The 19,699-nt window shown below is 41.0% G+C and overlaps 1 protein-coding gene and 1 long non-coding RNA gene across 4 annotated transcripts in view; one reads left to right on the top strand and one right to left on the bottom strand.

Moving 5' to 3' along the window:
- The window catches only part of LOC127377357 (uncharacterized), a 180,823-nt gene that overhangs the window by 30,718 nt on the left and 130,406 nt on the right, over positions 1-19,699 (top strand). The gene's annotated exons all lie outside the window — the stretch shown is intronic.
- kdm5bb (lysine (K)-specific demethylase 5Bb) lies at positions 181-18,654 on the bottom strand. Of its 3 annotated transcripts, XM_051425119.1 has the most exons (29): positions 18,242-18,654; positions 16,593-16,670; positions 16,020-16,142; positions 15,667-15,837; positions 15,055-15,111; positions 14,125-14,280; positions 13,928-14,021; positions 13,057-13,175; positions 12,309-12,359; positions 11,788-11,946; positions 11,550-11,669; positions 11,283-11,441; positions 10,487-10,668; positions 10,161-10,323; positions 9,895-10,014; positions 9,472-9,666; positions 9,009-9,190; positions 8,672-8,796; positions 7,781-7,931; positions 7,525-7,639; positions 6,352-6,707; positions 5,385-5,523; positions 5,116-5,295; positions 3,720-3,881; positions 3,116-3,601; positions 2,937-3,021; positions 2,610-2,818; positions 2,264-2,536; positions 181-938 (listed from the first exon to the last, which is right to left on the bottom strand). In XM_051425119.1, exons 1-29 carry the CDS (start codon positions 18,392-18,394, stop codon positions 801-803), a joined length of 4,701 nt encoding a protein of 1,566 aa, XP_051281079.1. In that variant the 5' UTR covers positions 18,395-18,654; the 3' UTR covers positions 181-800. The 3 variants fall into 3 exon arrangements, with proteins under 3 accessions (XP_051281079.1, XP_051281080.1, XP_051281081.1); XM_051425120.1 differs by lacking the exon at positions 12,309-12,359; XM_051425121.1 differs by lacking the exon at positions 15,055-15,111.

Raw genomic sequence — 19,699 nt, 5'->3', positions numbered from 1 at the left:
TAAACTTGTAACATCTTCAGCTACCGCCCCCCCAAAAAATCCTCCCCCCTCCCCTCCCTCCCCCACCCTCTCCCCACCCTCCCCCCACAGTATCTTCTGCCAGGTTACAAGCTGTAATCCATCCATCTGTGTAGCTTTCTGTACATCACACCATCGCTAAAAGCACCAACACAACTCAGCTGAGATCAAGCCATTTAAGTCAATTCAGACAAAAATTATTGCTCAGATAAATAAACCTATTCTACAAAAAAAAAAAAAAAAAAAGAAGGGAATAATTATATTAAGATGCATGTACTAAACACTGGATTTTCAAAGAAACAAAGTCATTTTTTTCAGGGGATAGTGGATGAAAACGTCTGTCCCCTTAGCTCTGGTTTAACATGCAAGGAGGTTCCAGAGAACATAATATTAACCCTCGATTAACCCTCTTTTCACCGGGTGCACCATGTTGTAAGACTCCTTTGCGTCGATGTAATGGAATCCCATGCAGCACACTTCACATCCTGTGTTTTTTTTTTTGTTTGTTTGTTTGTTTTTTTCATTTAGACAACCACAAACAATTCATAAGAAAGAAATATATATAATATATATATATGTAAAAATACAAAAAAATAACTAAACATTATAGTTCTGGACAACAAGTCAAAGAGGAGATAGCACCGTTGTTACAAAAGGGTCGGACAGACGGGACGGGGGTGAGGGAGGGGAGAGGAAGGGGGGAGGGACAGGATCAGTGACACATCCAGACTGGTGGCTCCATTAAACGGACAGACGACCATCCTTCAGAAAAATCCCTCTCTTCATTTCCTCATGTGTCCATCGTTCAGTGTACAACTGACACAAATGTAGTCCTCCTTCTCCGCCATCTCGGCCGTAACACCGACGCAGACCTGGTGGAACCACTGGTTACAGCTGCCGTCACACTGGACCCAATCCACCTACAGACAGACAGACAGACAGACAGACAGGTTGTTGGTCATCAAGAGGGAATACATCAACATAACTTTATTTTTGGCCACCAGTTCATATGAAGAACTTAATATGTAACATTTCTGTATTAAAATGTCAATCAGCACCAGACCTATGTTATGTATTTGGAGTTTATTGTTGAGTTGTGTACTTTATATTATCTCAAATGTTTCCAACAATGTTCAAACTCTGAGAAATCTCTAACTTTATTCAGGTAACGCCACATTTCACCGCTCACCTCGTATCCCCTTTAGTGGATGTGTCAGCGTTGGCACATTTTTAGATCTTGGTCGTTTTTAACTCTAGATTTTAACTGGATGAAGGATTTTAGTCGTCAGACGTTTGGATCTTTACTCTCTTTAAGTTATCAGTGAAACCAGCTGAGCTAACGTTAGCAGCAGCAGCCCCTCTGGGATGTCCTTTATCTGCTGAACAGCGTTGGAAAAACAGATGTTTAAAGTGAACCTGCTTTATTCAGTGTTTTTATGGGTTTTAATTACCAGATCTGTTTGTTTTGGAGAGCAGGAGCCCTCTGAGGATAATTCAGCTCCTGGTAAAAACCTCCTAAACGATGAACCCTGAAGGAATCCTAACCAGCAGAAGCTAACTCCCATGATCCCTCACTATACTGCATGATGGAATTTTTTTTGTTATTTCTTTTAACTTTAAAGACGCTCTAGCAGCAGAAATCATATATTGTATGTTGCTTATTTATACATCCAGCAGTTTAGCAGCAACATAGTCATTTATTTAAAGTCCAGTACTGATTGTTTAGCTTTGTTTTTGGTCACTTTTGAAATATCTGGCTGTTTAGCTGTTAAATACAATGTTCAACAGCTAGTCACTGACTTTGTTGCTGAGCTGGTAGAGAGGGGTTTTAGAGCTTTTTTGCTAAAGACAGCTGCCTGCTGCGGCTGAAAACTACATTATGAGAGCAGCGAGAGTGAACAGTGAAGTCCTTGTATGCTGCTGTGAAAACGTCATTATAATCTTCACATTCTGTCCTTCAGATCTTCTGTTGTGTAAACTTCCTCCAGAACCAGAATCGTTTACAGGATGTTCAGAGAAACTGAACTGAGGTGTTCCTTGACCTGCCCATCTTTTATGTTTGTGCCTTACCTTTAATGAAGACGCTTCACCTTGATGGAGTCCAGTTGCAAAAGTCTTTCTCTCATTTTGTTACACGATACTTATTATTGTGTACGTTCTATATTTACATAACGGCTTCCTGCACTGACACGGTAAACTGACCTCTGCAGAGAGGAGGAAGTGTATTTCAGACATTTTTCCTCACCTCATCTCCTTCTGGCAGCTGACACCTCTCTGCCGGACACACAGCCATTTCCTCATCAGAGTCATCGGACTGAGAGAAATCAGACCGCGGCGAGGACGAGGTCGAGGTTGAGGTCGGCCTGCGCTGCAGGTTCTTTTTATTCATCTTCTGTCTTTTGTGAGAGTGCTTTTTGTCCTTCACCCTGCGCTCTGCGTCTGAGCCTTCCCTCTCCAGGTGCCGCTTTGATTTCTTTTCTGAGCCAGTCATCGTTTCCCTCACACCGTTGGCGCCATCCTGAAAATAAAATCGCCACAAATTAAAACTGATTTTGAGTTCTGAGGAGGGATTTGATCAGTTCCTTCCGTACCTGATTCAGAGGCAGATTGTTTCCCTGAGAGTTAAACTGCATGTGTTGGTCACAGTCTGTGGACTCATCCTGTGTTGGCGACATGCATCTGTTTGTGTGCTGGCTGCTGGCTCTGTCCAATAAAATGTGGAAGAGGCTCTGGACCTCTGGCAGAGACACCTGCAGCAGGAGCCCCTCCACCATCAGCTCCTCTAGATCCCGACTCAAGCCTGTCACACAGAGAAACAACCAGAACATAAACAACAACACTCTGTAATGAACAATTAACCACAACAAACAATGTATAGAAACAGTTTCTTCTGCAGTCTGGAGTAAGACGACACTGACCCTGCAGTGGGATGCATCTCTGCTCGGTGTAGAAGACAGTCTGAGCATGGCTTGTCCTATTCCACTCTGGAGTCAAACAAGGAGCCTGTATCAAAAACATTAAATCCCAAACTTAACAAAAAAATAATACTTTTTTTTAACCGCTACAAAAAAAGTGGCACAAGGAGATGAAGAGTGACCTGAGTGTTGTTGTGAGCATCGTGGCTGCCGGATACCCAGCTCGTTAAGGTGGGAGGAGTTCCTGGTCTCTCTTCCAGTTCTGGTAGGTTACAAGACTGTGAAATCTGCTGCGCTCGGTTCTGCCAGTTAACTGTCCTCTCAACCAGATAGTGCAGTGCATCGCCCTCCGGCAGGCGCACTCCTATGTGCCGCAGAGATGCGAGCAGAGACAGGACTTTGTTCAAGGGGGGCTTTTCTGAACGCTGGCACTGCGGGCAGAGCCACAGCTGTGTTTCGCAGGAGTCTGACGGGTCTCTGACACACACACTGTGGAAGGCATCCCTGCAGAGTTCACACTGTAGCATCGCACCCATGGGCGCCTTCTGACAAACACACACCCTCAGATCCATGCAGTCTGCTGTGGGAAGGAGCTTTGACTCATTTGCTGCCCTGAGATTAGAGAAAGCCTCCATCTCCCTCACCCGGAGCTCCTCCAGAGTTGCCATCTGGTGAATAAAAACACAGAACATGTCAGAACATCTTCCGATTGGTGAGGGTTCATTAATCTCACCGACTACCACAGTGCGCTGCATATTTATCTTTGTAGGCAATGACGACACTTACTGCAGAGGTAGAATCCTTGGTCTCTGAAAGCGCTTTTTCCACGTCACTGAGAGTGTTGAGCCTTGGTGTTTTCTTTTTGTTATTTTTAGGCGATTCTTTCCCTTTCTTGGGCTTCCTCTTTGGAGAACCCACATTTCCAACTTCACATCTTGGACACAGGACCTGCGATAAAGAAATTAGCTGTCAGGCTGGTTTACATGCTCTTTTTCCAGATTTTTTTCCAGAGCAGCTCACATCTGCAGCAAGAAACTCACTTGTAAATGTATATAAATGTCTGTATTTACTGGAAATTGACTTAAAACTAATGTCGTTACTGACTTTGTCTTCAGATATATACAACAAAGTTATTCTTGAATTTGTAATTGTGAGCAAGAGAGAAAGAAGAAAAAAAAAAGTCTTGAAACCTTAAATCTTAAAACTGATTTTCTGGCTATCATTTAATATTTTCAAAAAGGAACGAGTAGAAAAAGTAATTAAATTGTGGCTTATAAATACTTCATGTTAAACAATTAACCAAATTAACATTAATAAAGATTGTGTTTTGCAGACATTTGAGCAATCACGGAGAGTCTTCTTAAAGATATAATACGTAACATTTAGGAGTAGTGTCCATATATTATCCCAAATGTTTCCAACAATGTTCAAGTTCATTTTATTCAGGTAACAGCGCTGTCTATGTCGTCATATCCCCCTTTACACATGCATTATCTTCCAGAAATCATAAATTTACATTTTATCCAGTTTTAAGGAACATTTTTAGGACACACTCTTTAGATCTTGGTCGTTGTTAACCGGATGAAGGATCTTAGTCATTGGACGTCGGAATATTAAGTCATCAGAGAAACAACCTGAGCTAACCAGAGTTTGGAAGATAAACACTCATTTTTAAAGGTGAAACAGCTTTAAACACCGGGCCTGTTTGTTTTGGAGAGGAGGAGACCTAGAAACCTCCTGAACACTGAAGGAATCCTAACCGGGAGAAGCTGACTGCAATGGTGGCAAAAGACAACAACACCCATGATCCCTCACTACTTCACAACGTCATCAAACTTAATCTTTATTATAATATAATATATAATAATATATATAATCGTTATTATATTGATGTGAGAGACCCTCTAGTGGCAGAAATTACATATAGTATGTGTAAAGGACAGTCATGAAGCATCAGTACCCACATCTAAAATGAGCCGCAAATCTGTATTCAATACTCTTGAAGAACAAGAAAAATGTAATGTATGAGGACAGATGCTCTGCCTCAAGCATTTCTACTGGATGTTGAAACCCAAAAATAGCTGTAATGCAATCAGATCCAGTGGCCATATGGAGAAAGTGAGCTGAACCCTGATGACCTTACAAACTCATCATTCATTTTAAGTAATGTGTGTGCTTTTACCTCCAGTAAAGTGAGAGTTGAGTCTTTCTGAAGGAAAGTTGTAGCTGCAGATTCCTTCCATTCTTGCACTTCTACCATTAAAGACTCCAGCCTGTCCAAAGGCTCCAGGTGGACTTGGATGGCTTGTCCTCGCAGCACCATGTCCGAGAGGCTGTCCATCATCGGTTCGCCGTCACTGGCCTGAGAAAAGCAGATTATTTCTGTGTTATAATCCAACTCAAATCAACCCAAACTGAGAAAAACTCCTGAAATGTTAAGTGTTTTCTAACCTGAAGCTCCTCTGCTTCTTGAAGCCACTCGCGGGCTTTTCTGATGGTGTCCTTCAGGAGAAGACAGCTTGGGAGGTAAGCAGGGATGCCAGATGCCTTCTCAGCAGCAGCACTAAGAGTCTCTATGGAGTGTGGGGGTCTGTGGTGGGCAGTAAAACACAAATGATGTACTGTAGGTAATAAACATACACACAGTAACTCAATAGAACAAGAAATGTCAAGGCATTTTCTTCCAACATCTTCACAGGAAGCTTTTCTGAAATTGATTTTCCATCAAACACTTTCAAAAATATTCCAAAAATACCCTGCACACGTAGTTTTTATAGCGTAATTCAAAGCCTACAGTTACTTAAAAAAAATAACAAAACATGGAAACATAGAAAAGAACTTCTGTGAAACATCTTCAATCATTTACAAAACAATATTTGTAGTACTGTGAAACCCAAAATTCCAAGCTGCAGTAAACTAAGGAACATAATCATTTTGAAAAATGTAGAAATTTAAGCCCTGACTTGAAATTAGTTTTTATTTTTTTTCTTCTGGTAATGGAGAGAAAAGATGCACATTCCTGACAGCCATGCCATTAAAGCTTTTGAAAAGCACTTGTGACAGTTAATACTGAACAGCACTGAGTACCAATGGAATGAGGGCAGAACTAAATATGATGCTCACTTTTTGTTGATCTTGTTGAATATTCTAGCGGGCAGCATTTTGCACTAGCTGTAATTAAAATGAAGCAAAATCAGGAGCACTGACGTAATAGATTACATTATTCACTTACAATCAGTGCAAATACCTGGACAGAAGGTTACAGCTATGATACATAATACAGAAATAACTTGTTTTTGGATTAAAGCCACTGTGGACAGAGCATGACAACCTATCACAGCATCCTCTTGTTGATGTTTTGGATGGTTTTTCCACTCTGTGCTGATGCTCATCATGGATCAGGTAGCGCTGCCCTCACCTGGCTTTAAGGAGACTGCTCGCCTTGTCCTCCCAGTGCTCGGACACAGTGAGCAGCTCCTGCAGGCGTGCCATGGCTTTCTCCACGGACGGATGAGGTGCCAGGCCGACTCCCTGGTCGATGAGCCTCCTCATGGTCTCCAGAGTGAGGGAGGCAGGCTGAGTGCTGGCCTGCTGTACCCCCTCCAGCCAGCGTGCCTGTTCCAGCCTCACTCTCAGGCGTGGCAGCTCAGGCAGCTCCACGTCAAAGTCAAAGCTGACGTCTAATAGGCTCTGGATCTCAGCAACGCTGGGAACTTCATCTGCCAGGACCTTCTCGCTGTGCTGCTGGAAGTCTTCGATGCGATTCAAGAGCTCCTAAAAAAAGACAAAACATACAAGGAGTCAAAATTAATGATAATCAGAGTCACATTCATTAAATCCCACAGCAAATGTAGTCGTCTAAAGCCAGGCGGAGACTGGACAGATTAAATTTTTTCATTATCTAAAGGTAACATGAGGCTTCAGCAGCCCTGCTCGGCTAAATAAAGTGAATAGCTTCCAAATTATACTGTGTTATAAATGTCTAATTCTGTCCTTGTTTATTTTTTGTTCCTCCTGGTCCAAATTTCTGCCAGATCAGCTGTCGCCTGATAAATTACCTGAATAATCAATTATCTGGTTCTTGGATGACCGGTTGGATTTCTGGCATGTGAGGACATTTTTGTCGTATGAGCAGTTCCACAGTCTGATTTCCTTAACGACTGCTGTCAAAAGGTCTGTTATGAACTGTGGTGAGCTTGGTTTAAATATTACTGGATTATTTTACATATTGCAGCTAAATTTAGTCTTGAGGCTACTGTGATATAACAGTGAACTTTGCACCTCAACAGACACCATATTGTCTGTGTGGTCAAGCCATCTGGGGCTTCATAGCCTTGATTTAGTTTTATTTTTATTTTTAAGGACTCAGCCACCTTGACTGAATAAACCTTTCAAAGTATTTGAACAGTGACTGGATCAAACCAACTGGAGGTACAATGTGAACATAAAAGTTGCAGGTTCTGTCCATGCAGAAAGGCAGAATAAAACATGTAGAGTGAATTAACACAGTATTAATAAAAACGCACAGTATGTGCAGCTTGAATTTTTCCTGTGGTAAAATCAGAGGATGCATTTCTCTTCCACATCCTACCTTCAACATGGGGGCCTGAGGGAGACTGCAGGAGAGGTTATAAAGCTGCCTCACAAATGAGCTCAGCTCCTCCACAGTCAGCTGGCTGCATGATTTCCCATTACCACACCGATACCTAGGAGAGATCGTCCAACAAATTAAAGAACGAAACCCATTAAGGAACCAATACTGTATCCTACTTTTTCCTGAGGAAACGTGATGGAATGTGAAGACAGATAATCTATAAACCTGATGTAGTAGAGTTTATTAATCCTACCTAGTCTGCCTTTTGCCATTTAATAGCTGCTGTGCCACCGAGGCGCACTTCTCCGCATCTTGTGTGACCAGACGTAGCCGACGCAGCAGGTCATTGTCAGGGAACCGCCTAGACTCAGATTCAGCAAGAAGAGAGCGAAACACTGGGAGGCCTGAGGAGAGAACACCCAGTTAATGAGACACATAATGAAACATTCACGTTTTAATTAACCTAACATTGTGTCTACTTGTTTTTCATCATTTTTGCCCTCAGTGACTGCGTTGTTTTCAAACATTCACTTATGAAAAGGACTATAGCAGTAAAGCGGCACTGTATATTTTTAAATGCTTTCACAAAAAAGGTCAGACAGCGAATATCAGGATGAGGAACTCTGATGAGATGATTACACTTTCTACAGAAGTGTATCGTATGAGTTTGAGTATACAGTGGAGGAAATGGTGCTGAACAAAGTGAGACAGGAAAAGAGATGAAACTGTCTTCATATCACGGGATCAACCAGAACACAAGCCTCTAACAGACAGCAATCAACAATCCACAAAATGTGGTTTTGCTGCTGTGACTGGGACATTTTGGAGGCGCTGTTGGAGGAGTCTGAGCAAGGCAGCGATGCAGGGGATGAACCTACATGAGTGAAAAGCTGACCCAGTTTCAGCGTTCTCTTGTTAGTACACAATACAGCTGACAAAGTAGTTCATTCCTCAAAGCAATTTTGTTTTGTTTTGGAGAGTAACATAATGTCTAATAAGAACAACTTAAACCAGATATAAAGCTAAACTATGGCTGCATGCGGTTGGAAAATGACGGGGTGTGTAAGAAGATAGCGTTTAGTTTTATGTTAACACTGGTATGATCCTTTAATGCTTTGTCTTCTTATTTGCTCTTGCTGTTTACCTTTCTTCTTTTCCAGTTTAGCCTCTAGAGTCTCAGTCACGAGGGAGGCCCAATCATCATACAGTTCAGCTCGCTGCTTTACAGCACTCATCATGGGATAGAGGTCGTCCAGTGTGTATCTGTAACTGCAGGAGCAAGCAGAACACTGAATTAATGGGAGGTATGCAGTAATAAGAGGACACACAGATCTGCCTCAGAATATTCAGTGATAAAATGTATCTTTACAGACATACAGTATAATATTCATTACATGAATACATCTCACAGATACTGTGTACTCTGATCTCTGTGCACAAAGCATGTTTACAGTCCCTGAATCAGTTCCAGAGGGACTCACTTCAGTGTGTAGTTGGTGACGGAGCAGGAGCAGAGGTCGTTGATGTGGTACAGACAGACCAGGGCTCCTGAGTTACAGGAACAGGTGACAGCAGACAGGTAGCAGGTGGTCCTGCACTTGGCACACTGTCGCTCGTCATCCTGGAGGTGATCATATTTTGCCTCTTTGCAGTGAAACACCCCCTTAAGGTGTGGGACAACAACAAAGGTGTTAAAAGCCAATTCAAGTTTGTGGCATGAACACTTAACACTGTTTCTTTACAACAATTAAACACAATGTATACACAATAAAAGTGACACATTATTATATGTTTTTACACACTGAGAATAAATGTAATTTTGTAGAAAGGTGCACATCCTGTGTGTATTTAGTCCAGGTGCAAGATAACAGTATCCGCACTAAAGAAAATCTTCACAATATACAGTGAATTAGTGTATTGACATGATAATGAGGACTATCCTACCATTTTCTTCACTTTATCTCTCAATTTCTGCTCTTCTCGAATCATGGTGACCATGTCCTTGTGGACAGCTGATGCCAGGACCACATCGAGTGTGTCTGCTTTCGAGGCCATGTTGCACACCATCTCATCGTGGGAGAACACATTATACCGGTGCAGCATACGATAGTGGTCAATGCACTGCCTGCCGAGAGGCATCTGGAGTAATAGAAAGGAAAGAAATGGGTTGAAAAGACAGTTATTGTTGTGTTTAATACTTTTTGGAGCAAAAATTCACTGGCTCCAGCTTCTCAAATGTGAGTTTCTTTGTGTAATACCCTTGTAAAATCAATTAAAAATGAAAGAATAATTGAAAATGATTTGTACAAGGCCTGTCATTTTATGCAATTATTATTTGTGTGGTTACACAAATAAAGTGACACATACCCAGTCCACAGTGCAGAAGTTGACCGCCTCAGCGAAGTTGAAGCCCTGATTGAAGCCGCTGTGGTAGGCTCTGGGAAACGTGATGACAAACTCGCCAGCGCACTGGTTTGTCCTGTAAATCTGAAGGACGGCAGAGACAAAAGAAGATGATTTATGTTCCTGTTAAAAAGACCAGCTGCTCGTTCATGTAAATGTCAGCTGTGCTTTGCTGTAGATTATAGACAGAAAGCATCAGAGCATGTGAAAGAAGAGGCATAAATACACACTGGGACTCCGTGGGCCATCAGGGTGTTGGGGTTCATGATGGTGACCAACTGGTGCAGCAGGTCAGGCTGAGACTCAAACAGCTCCGGGGCCAGTTTCCTCATCACCTCCTCCAGCTGTTCTGCAGCAAATCCAGGAGCTCCGTACCAGGTTTTGGGTTCCCCCCTTGTAGTGAATAAGATAATCGTAAGATTTTAGATAGAAATAAAACATTAATAAAGTCTAGACTTAATGTTAACCATCACATGCCACCATAAATACTCTAATTAAGGAAAGCCCTTAAAGGTAGCAAGAGCTTTAGCAACAGCAGACTTTTGTTCTTAAGTACCAGTGCAGGTAGTTGATGGAGTAGCTCCAATGATCCTCGATGTGCCAGCAGAAGGAGGAGAAGCACATGCCAACATAAAGCCACGGCAGCGTCATCCCACAGATGTCAGCTGTCACATGAGTCAGTACAGACGGGTTCATCATCGCCAGGTTGTTCAGGTTCCAGCCACACTTGAGGTATTTCTGAAAGACAGACGACATATAGAGTTTAATAACACAGGAGTTACTGTGCAATATACTGTTTATACCACTTAATCCTATCTGATATCACACTGTCTGATATAGTCAGACTGTATTCACCAAGACCCTTTTTAAAGACCCTTTTAATATCAGATAGAATACAATTTAATAACCGTTTCATAATCATAATATGAAATTATAGAAAACCAATAGGAACGATACAGCCTAGAATTCTGTACTATTACATCACATTTTTAATACTTCCCAGTAGTTTATAACCAAGAATTCCTAATGATGTAATTAAATGAATGCAACCTGGACCTGGACAAGCAGATGGACGGATTAACCAATTTAAAATAATTATCTATTTTAAGTTCATTGAGGTTTTTGCTAAAATCTTGTACTCTTCCCTTGCTGGTTGCTGTATCTTTCAGTAGTGACGTGAAGTGATGTGGACTGAAAATCCACATTAAAAAGGATTACACAGTTTTCTGCAGCACAATCTACCCTCGTAACAACCCCATTGTTAGGTTATAGGTGTGTTACAGTCACCTGACATGACAAACAAGACCAGCAGACACATTTTGGATCTTGTGTGGCTCGTTTCGTGGGCATACCTCATCAGCTGGGGAAACCTTAAATTTCCCATTCGGAATAGGGAATCCGCTCCCAAACTCCTTTGAGGCAATATCCGCTCCATATTCTACGGTGACGTCCTCCTCGATGGCTCCCACCAAACGCCAGAACTCTTTCTCCACCAGCTCTGTGGGTACCATCTGTAATGAATACATGGAAAAAGACACTCACATTTAAAATACAGCAAGAGAGAGCGAGAGAGAGAGAGAGAGAGAGAGACAGAATTATTTTGACAAAGCTCTACTTACGTGAACTGGCATGTTGAAGTAATCAGATTTGAATGCATCAGCCATTTGACCAAATGCACGCAGGGAATAGTCTCTGTACGCTTGTTCAAAGCCGAATGCCTCGTGAGGTTTGTTGCATTCCTGCGGATAAGAATTAAAAAAAGCATTGAGCAGTGGACAGACTTGTTGTTCTTGTTTTAATAGCTTACACAGGAGTCAATTTGCATCGCTTTAATCAGACTTTGCAGTTCATCCTCACCTGAGCCAGACACTTGGGGCACCTCCAGTCTCCTTTGGGGACATCGTGCAGAGGAGGGATCAGGCAGAAGGTGTGGTAGCTGTCGTCACAGCCGTCACACAGCAACAGACGGTCTTCTTCTCCCCCACTGCCACACACCAGACACACAACCAGATCCACCTGGGGAACACAAGGAGCAGTTTGTAATGAATTCAGAGCCATGACTACTGACAAATGTAGCTTCAAGACAGGAATTGTAAAGTAACACAAGCTAACTGTATAACACTCTGCTAATACGGGGCTTTTTCAAACTACAAGCTGTTATCAACTCTCACCAAATATATTACCAATACAAAAGAGTGTCAAAGTGCAAGTGAGACATATTCAGAGACGTTGTCTAATGAAAGGCTCCATTTAAACCGTAATTTCAAGTGTCTCTTATCCAAATAAAACCCTGATGAGATTAAAAAGACAATTTCATTTTTTTTTCCCCCCATTTGAACTTTTTAAACACATATATGCATCTCTGTTGGCCAGATCACCTTGTATTTGATCGTATCTGTTGAAATCCCTGGAGCCGTTTTTCCTTGTTGCTTTAATGAGACAGAGAACAAACAGCTAATTTCAGTGTCACGTTTGTGTAACTTTATCTGCCTTCATCACAAAAACAGAGGAGACAGACGATGGATGTATTAAGAATCTGTGAATGACAATTTTCTACAGATTGCTTACTGACATAGATACACGTAAGGAGGAGAGACAGATGCATTTATAACTCTTTAACATCTGGCTACAACATCTGGCTACAACGCATCTCAAAAAATCTCCGTCTTGAATGCTTCTTGGAGGCATTCACACTTTGCTTTATTGAGATGGGATAGCAATCTAATTCATGCAAGACGAATGTGATAAAAAGGGGTTTAAATGTCCAATTTTGTTGGAGTTAGTTAACTCTTTACATTCCTTCTGTAAATATTCATCATTCATGCAATTACATACACTCATTAATGTAAAGTTAATCTTGTTATGCGTTATGCAAGTGTACTTGTAGACCCAAGGAAGACTACAAACTACATTAGCAATGCACAGCATTAATGTAGTGCCTATAAACAAACTTTAAAACAATGGACAGACAAAAGATATTTTATAGCACAAGTTTAATGTTAAGTAATTAAAGCGGAGTAGGACTTCTGATCATGCATTAAACTGACTAACAGCTTTTTTTAATTTTTGATCAAGAGATTTGAGAACTCATGCAGGTACATCTCGTCCAAACACATTTGCACTTACTGGACTCGGAGGAACGGGAGGGATGAATTTCTTGTACCGTGACTTGGATTTGTCAGCTTCAATTATCGGCTCCTTACTTTCAACTGGTTCCTGTTTCACTGGAATGGGAATCTCTTTTTCTGTAAGACAACAGGAAATGATACTAACACCATTAACCAACCGTAAATGGATGGTAAATGGACTTGTATTCATAAAGCACTCACTGGCTTTACAACACTTACATTCACCCATTCAATCACACAGGCTGCCATGCAAGGTGCCAACCTGCTCATCAGGAGCGAAACAGCACTTGATACTAAGCTCACTCACACACACACACACACACACACACACACACACACACTCACACTCACACACACACACACACATACACACACACACACACACACACAAAGCCATCGGGAGCAATTTGGGGTTTAGTATCTTGCCCAAGGGCATTTGACCAGACTAGGAGGGACTGACCTAAGAAACCCTCCAATTACTAGACCAGCTCTACCACCCAAGGCACAGCAGCACCAAGCAGAGGACTTAAGCATTCATGAGCAGTATACAAAAACATGAAATAAATAGTTTATAAAGGCTCTATATTTAGTTGTATGTGGCTATGAGGACATTTTTTGTGTTTATTAATGTACAGTATCAACATTTATAACCTCTTCTATGAATATATTATTTTTACTTTCTTTTTCTACAAGTCAACATGTGTCCACAGGAGAAGTTATAGTTAAAAATACATTAATGAACACATATCTTGCTTATAACTACTTTATATACAATTTATGAAATATGCTTAGAAAAGCTAAATAGGTCGAGTTCAAGTAAAAAAAGTTACTGTAAATACTGTAAATGTAATTAATATATGAAGACGGACCTGGTTCTTGCTTGGCGACAAAAGAACCCATCCTCCGCCTCAGGTTTGGCTTGCTCTCACCCGGCTCACCTGGTTCAGTCTTCACACAGAAAGCCTACAGAAGGGTGTTGCAACATGGGGAGAACAGCAAAGAATGAAGTACTGCTTGTTTCAGTTTTTTTTCTCCCAGGTGTGTGTGGCACTCTTCCAACACCCACCTCACACTTCATGCGTTTGGCTCTGCGAGCAGTGGGGCACATGTCCGGCATCTGGGCCAGCTGCTTCTGAGCCTGTTCCTGCAGCTTGTGCTCCTTGGTGTCATGGCTCTCAATGCTTCCTGGAAGCTCCAATGGCTGGACTGGCTTCTGAACACACTGAAGGAAATAGTATGACAGTTAAAACCACAGGTCACTATCTATTAAAACTGCATGACTGGATAAACCTGTATGCTCAAATGCAGCGAGCAGTAAGATATCAATGGTCTAAGAGGAAGTTTGAGTGTCCCACAGCCTACATTTGAATCCCCTCAAATGGTTATTACTTCCGTTTTACCTGAGGTAACAAAGAAATATGGAACAAAATGCGACAATAACGAGGAAGTATTATAAGCTACCAAATGTCGTTGAAAGACTGGGACACTCTGCCAAAGACAGTATTTGATATTTACATTTCAGTTCATCAATTTTAAACAGCCACAGGGTGAAAGAGGCCATAAAAAGGATGTGGTTAGTTTCAGTTTGTCACCCCAAAGCGGGGGGACAGAAACTGAGAAGGAACAGGCCAAATCAGACGACAACAGGTGTACAGGTGATGAATATCAGACTTCCAGGAATTGCCTGTGAGTTGGCAGTTTTTTAATTATAGTGGCACTTAAAAAAAATACAGAAGATAAAAGAAAATCTACAACAATATTTAAATTGATACATAATTAGCACCTAATGTCTGCCTGCTGCCTGCCAAAGAAGTGTGTGTAGGTTGACTTGTCGAGGAGAGGATCAATTCATTTTGCTGTAAAACTGGTGAGTTAAATTCACAATACAGTGTCTGCAAATATTAAAACAATAAGCTGAAAATACAGAATACTGTCCAGCCACAGATAAACATGCATTGTGTTAATTTCGTGGCTTCAAACCGTGACACAAACATACCTTTTCAAGTTCAGGATCAGCCTCCAAACGCATCAGTTTGGAAGCTGCCTCTGGTGCCTGAGGCAAGAAAGAGCTTGGGTAATTAAACAATTTAGAGTGACCTGTCCAATAGGTCACACGGTACCAATCCAATGACCTTGGATAAGCTCTCTTGCAACATGTTACTGAATATTAATGTGCAAAAGCTATTAAACAACATAACTAGACACCAGATGATAAATTCACTCTTATTATTTTTAGTCAGACATTAAATAAAATACAACATAAAAACATAGATTGAAGCTGTAGCCCAAAACAAAACATGCATATCCTAATAATGTATTTGTTTGCATTTATTTTTATGGTATTAATGTAAATTCATATTCTGATCAAATCTTTAATAGGACTCGTTGCTTCTCATTCAAAGTGAAACTAAAACATTTTAGCAAAATAATTAACAATTATAACTCTGACTAACAATTAATAATTGATGGTAATGAGCAGAATGGATAAACATTATTAGGAATTTGTTTACATTCAAGGCCACACGCTGTTGTATGTATGACAGCTTCTCTTTGTGTGCTTCGCCAGGAACAAGATACGCTGTCATAATGATGTATGTGTCCAACTCACCAGCAGGTTTGCGCCACTCTGAAACAGATTGTAGGGATAAAGAATTTTCTCATAATGTCCTCGCAGGTGTGAGCCGACAGCTTTGCCCGGGGCGAAGCCCATTTGTAGTGCAATCTTGGTCCATCGCCGGTCCCGACAGACAATGTCAAATCCACCCTCATCTGCTACCAGCTGGAACAACAGGGAGGGAAGTTAATGGTGTGAGTTGTTTAAAATAAATAAATAAATAAATATATATATATATATATATATATATATATATATATATATATATATATATATATATATATATATATATATACACACACACACACACACACACACAATAATGTGCCATGATGTCAATTATCAACCTTATTGAGTTTGTATAAATCCAATATCTTCCGCTCCACATGGGGAATCTTCAGGGCACATCCCTGCAAATCCCAAAATTTGGCAATCTGGTCCAAGAAGTTGAGCTTGACTCTGGTCTGTGCCTGGGAAACAACATCAGACATAAACACAGTCAGCAACAAATAAATTAAATACGAGGAAATCAAAAAGGACATGAGGAATCCAAGACAAGAAAACCATCACTGGGGAAAATAATACAGAAATCATCTGAGCAGGCTGGTGTGTATCCAAGAACACAGAGCAGCGCGTCCTGTTGTTTCAAATACACAAACAAATAAATACACTTTCAGTTTCATAACTTAAATGTTTGGATTAAGTAACAATTATGTAACGTCGTCTAAGTTTGTAATTTATCCGTTGTTACATAACATCATCACGAGGCATTAATAACATTAATGTTCCTTGTTATTATCGGCCTGGTAATTATATAAAGAAGGGACAGACATCGTAATTAAATGCACAGTTTTTTGACTACTGGCACACATACAGATAGTCAAATACTCACTGGTTTCAATCTGACTAACAAAACTCACCTCCAGCTCATTGAGCCTCTGGATCCGAGGAACAAAGTGGAGTTTGTCAACATCACAAGCAAACGGCGGCTGCCAACCCTACACGGTAAGAAAAACACACAAGACGGCTTCATGAAGGTCATCATAACAATGTATCCTGGATTTTATACGTAGCTGGCAATTTCCATGATCTTATTGTTGCATTGAGAAGTAAAACCTCGCACCGTGGTCCTTTTGTGACAACTGTTTTTACAATGATTGGACTCAAATTTGAGTAATTATCCATCCTTAATTCTTTACCCATAGTGAATTAACTAATCTGTAAATCAGGCACATAAAAGAGGCGTGAAACTACACAAATGATAAAGTGATGGCTTCAAAGTTGACAGAAAAAGCAAAAGGCCTGCTGATACTGAAAGAACACAGTGATCCTTTTCAGTTCATAACTCAGAACACCAAATCAATATCTGTGTCAATATCACACACGGCCTTGCATATGCAATAACAATAACCCCCCACCACCACCACCACCCCACATCATAACAAGCGGAGACCCAAGTTCTTGCTTCAAGTCAGTAGCCAACAACCCCCACTGGCACACAAAATGGCCAGATGGAAGACTCACCAGCCCAGCTTACCACAAAGCCAACATGGAGGACAACACCCTACAACACAGGCTCACACATGAACAGTGGCTCATCTTCAACAAAACTTCAAAAATAATAATAAAAGTGCCACCACAACTCTTATATTGTGTAATAGTGTGTTGGACCACAACTTCAAAAAAAAACAAAAACAACTTGTGATTAAACATTTGTAATTAAATAAACACATTAGGGTACTTCTTGTTGCCCCCCCTCCTCCTCCCTCCATTGGGGCAGATTTTCCACTGACCCTCCACCATGAGAGGTGACCATTAAATGAACCATTAAATAAAATAAAAACCACATTTAATCACACATTCATCAGAAGAACCGGCCAGCCAACCGTGGAGTGACCCAACAGCATCATGATGCTCTTCTTCATGAAAAATAATCCATAACTAACATCCACTGCAGGAGACATTTAAAGACAAAAAACAACAACAACCACATTCCTCTTTTTTTTTATTATAGATTATAGATAATAGATTATATCACCACGTTATACGCAGTCGAGCAGCTTCCGCATAGCTGCCTGACTCAAAGCCGCTTAAACACTGACAGGTTGTGGAGCTACCGTTAGCCTAGCATGCTGAGCTCAATGACCGAACCGCTGAGAGGCTTTTTTTATTTTTTATTTTTTATTATTTATTTTCTGTGTGTGTGTGTGTGTGTGTGTGTGTGTGTGTGTGTGTGTGTGTGTGTGTTGACAAACGGTTGACCACGACTATAATAAAGCAGCTCTAAACACACCGACACACTCACAGCGCTGCTAACTTAACTTAACCCCCAAAAACTCGACCTCTCGGAAAAGACTAAATGAAAATAAAAAAATAAAATAAAAAAACAAGTTAAAATAAAACATATAACTCGGGTTAAACAGCGTTAACGCCGCCGCCAACCGACAGCTAGCTCTCGCTGGTGGCAGCACAAAGAATGAGCGTCCGCCATGTTGGAGAGTCCCTTTAAACCTAACTGCCGTCTCAACGGCTGCTCAGCATCCGTTCGTCGTCTTTGTGTCGCACTCACCGGAGGCGGCCGCACTTTGCAAATGCCCGTTTTCTCGGCGATGGGACGGATCTTGTTGATGAAGGCATACGGATCTCTGAATTCTTCCCAGCTGGGCTCGAAGACCGGGCACTCCGGGGGAGGCTTGAACTCGTCCGGCCGAGGCTGGCTCATCGTTCTCGGACCGACCCGGTGGAAGAGCTCGGACCCGGGGGGAGGAGGAGGAGGAGGAGGAGGAAGAAGAGGAGGAGGGGGAGAACCGGTGACTGCTCTCCTTCCTCTTCTTTTTTTTAGTTAGAGAGAAAAAAGTATCGCCGTGTTCCGTTTCTCTTTCTTTCTAACGATCCCCGTTTGTTCACCGTCAGACCGTCAGTCGTCATCAACACGAGAGGAGGCAGCTTTACACACACACACACACACACACACACACACACACACACACACACACACACATCCATGCACAGTGAGGAGACTGTTCCAAGGCAGTGAGCACGTCCGCTGAAAAAACTAGACACCGCTCAGTTCTTGTTAGTGGCAGTGTGATTCCTCAGTGTTTGCTGTCTAATAGACTATTTAATGAGGAGCTTATTGTGGTTGTTGTTGTTGTTTTTTTCAATGATACCAAATAAATAAATAAAATAAAAAAAACACCTTATGTTATGTGAAGATATTTTATTGATGTGTATTTTTTTTTGTGCTCAAATTTGAATAACTACACAATATAAACCCGGATTAAGGTTAATTTAATGTGTTTAAATGTGTGTTAGTGCAGGGTGTATAAATCCCCTCTGATGTGCATCATTCAGTAGTGAGCTGATTCTCTTTGTAGGATGGCGAAGGCATGATGCAGTTGTCCAATTTTGTGGGAGGAGTGAGGAATACTTTACTTAAAATTCATTATTATGTCAAAGGATTCGAGTATGTTTTATTATAATTCACAACAAGGATGTAGGAAGATATTTAGTAAAGTTCCCTTCATGCCACCTCCAAAAAAATGATAATTAAGTCATATAATATACAATAAAAATGATTAAAAATATTATTAATTTGTAGTCTGCAGGCCAGTGTTGATTCTTCTGTGGTTAATGTTATTTTCCTGCTAAAGTCAAGCAGCATAAATTCAATGACGAAGTGCAAAACACATTTTTAGGTGAGATAAACATCCATAAATACTGATTATAACACAGGGCGTTGATCCTCTGCTGCACAGACGCTTTAAACATTAAAATAGGGGCATAAATTAAGAGTATACCCACTTCTCCAGGGGTGTAACCAATATGCTACAGCAGAAATCAACATCTGACTCTGTTATTAATAAATATCTACATGTTCTATGCTTACAGAAAACTCAAACATGTCCATATTTGAAGTAGGATAATCGATTATAATCTCTGCTCCAGAGGCTGTAACCCATTAAAATCTGCCATTTTCTCATCAATGCCCATCAATTAATTGCATCAAATTGCGGATTAACATTAC

Source organism: Dicentrarchus labrax, unplaced genomic scaffold, assembly GCF_905237075.1.
Source record: "Dicentrarchus labrax unplaced genomic scaffold, dlabrax2021, whole genome shotgun sequence".
Classification (NCBI taxonomy): Eukaryota; Metazoa; Chordata; class Actinopteri; family Moronidae; genus Dicentrarchus; species Dicentrarchus labrax.
This window is presented reverse-complemented; position numbering and strand designations above follow the sequence as displayed.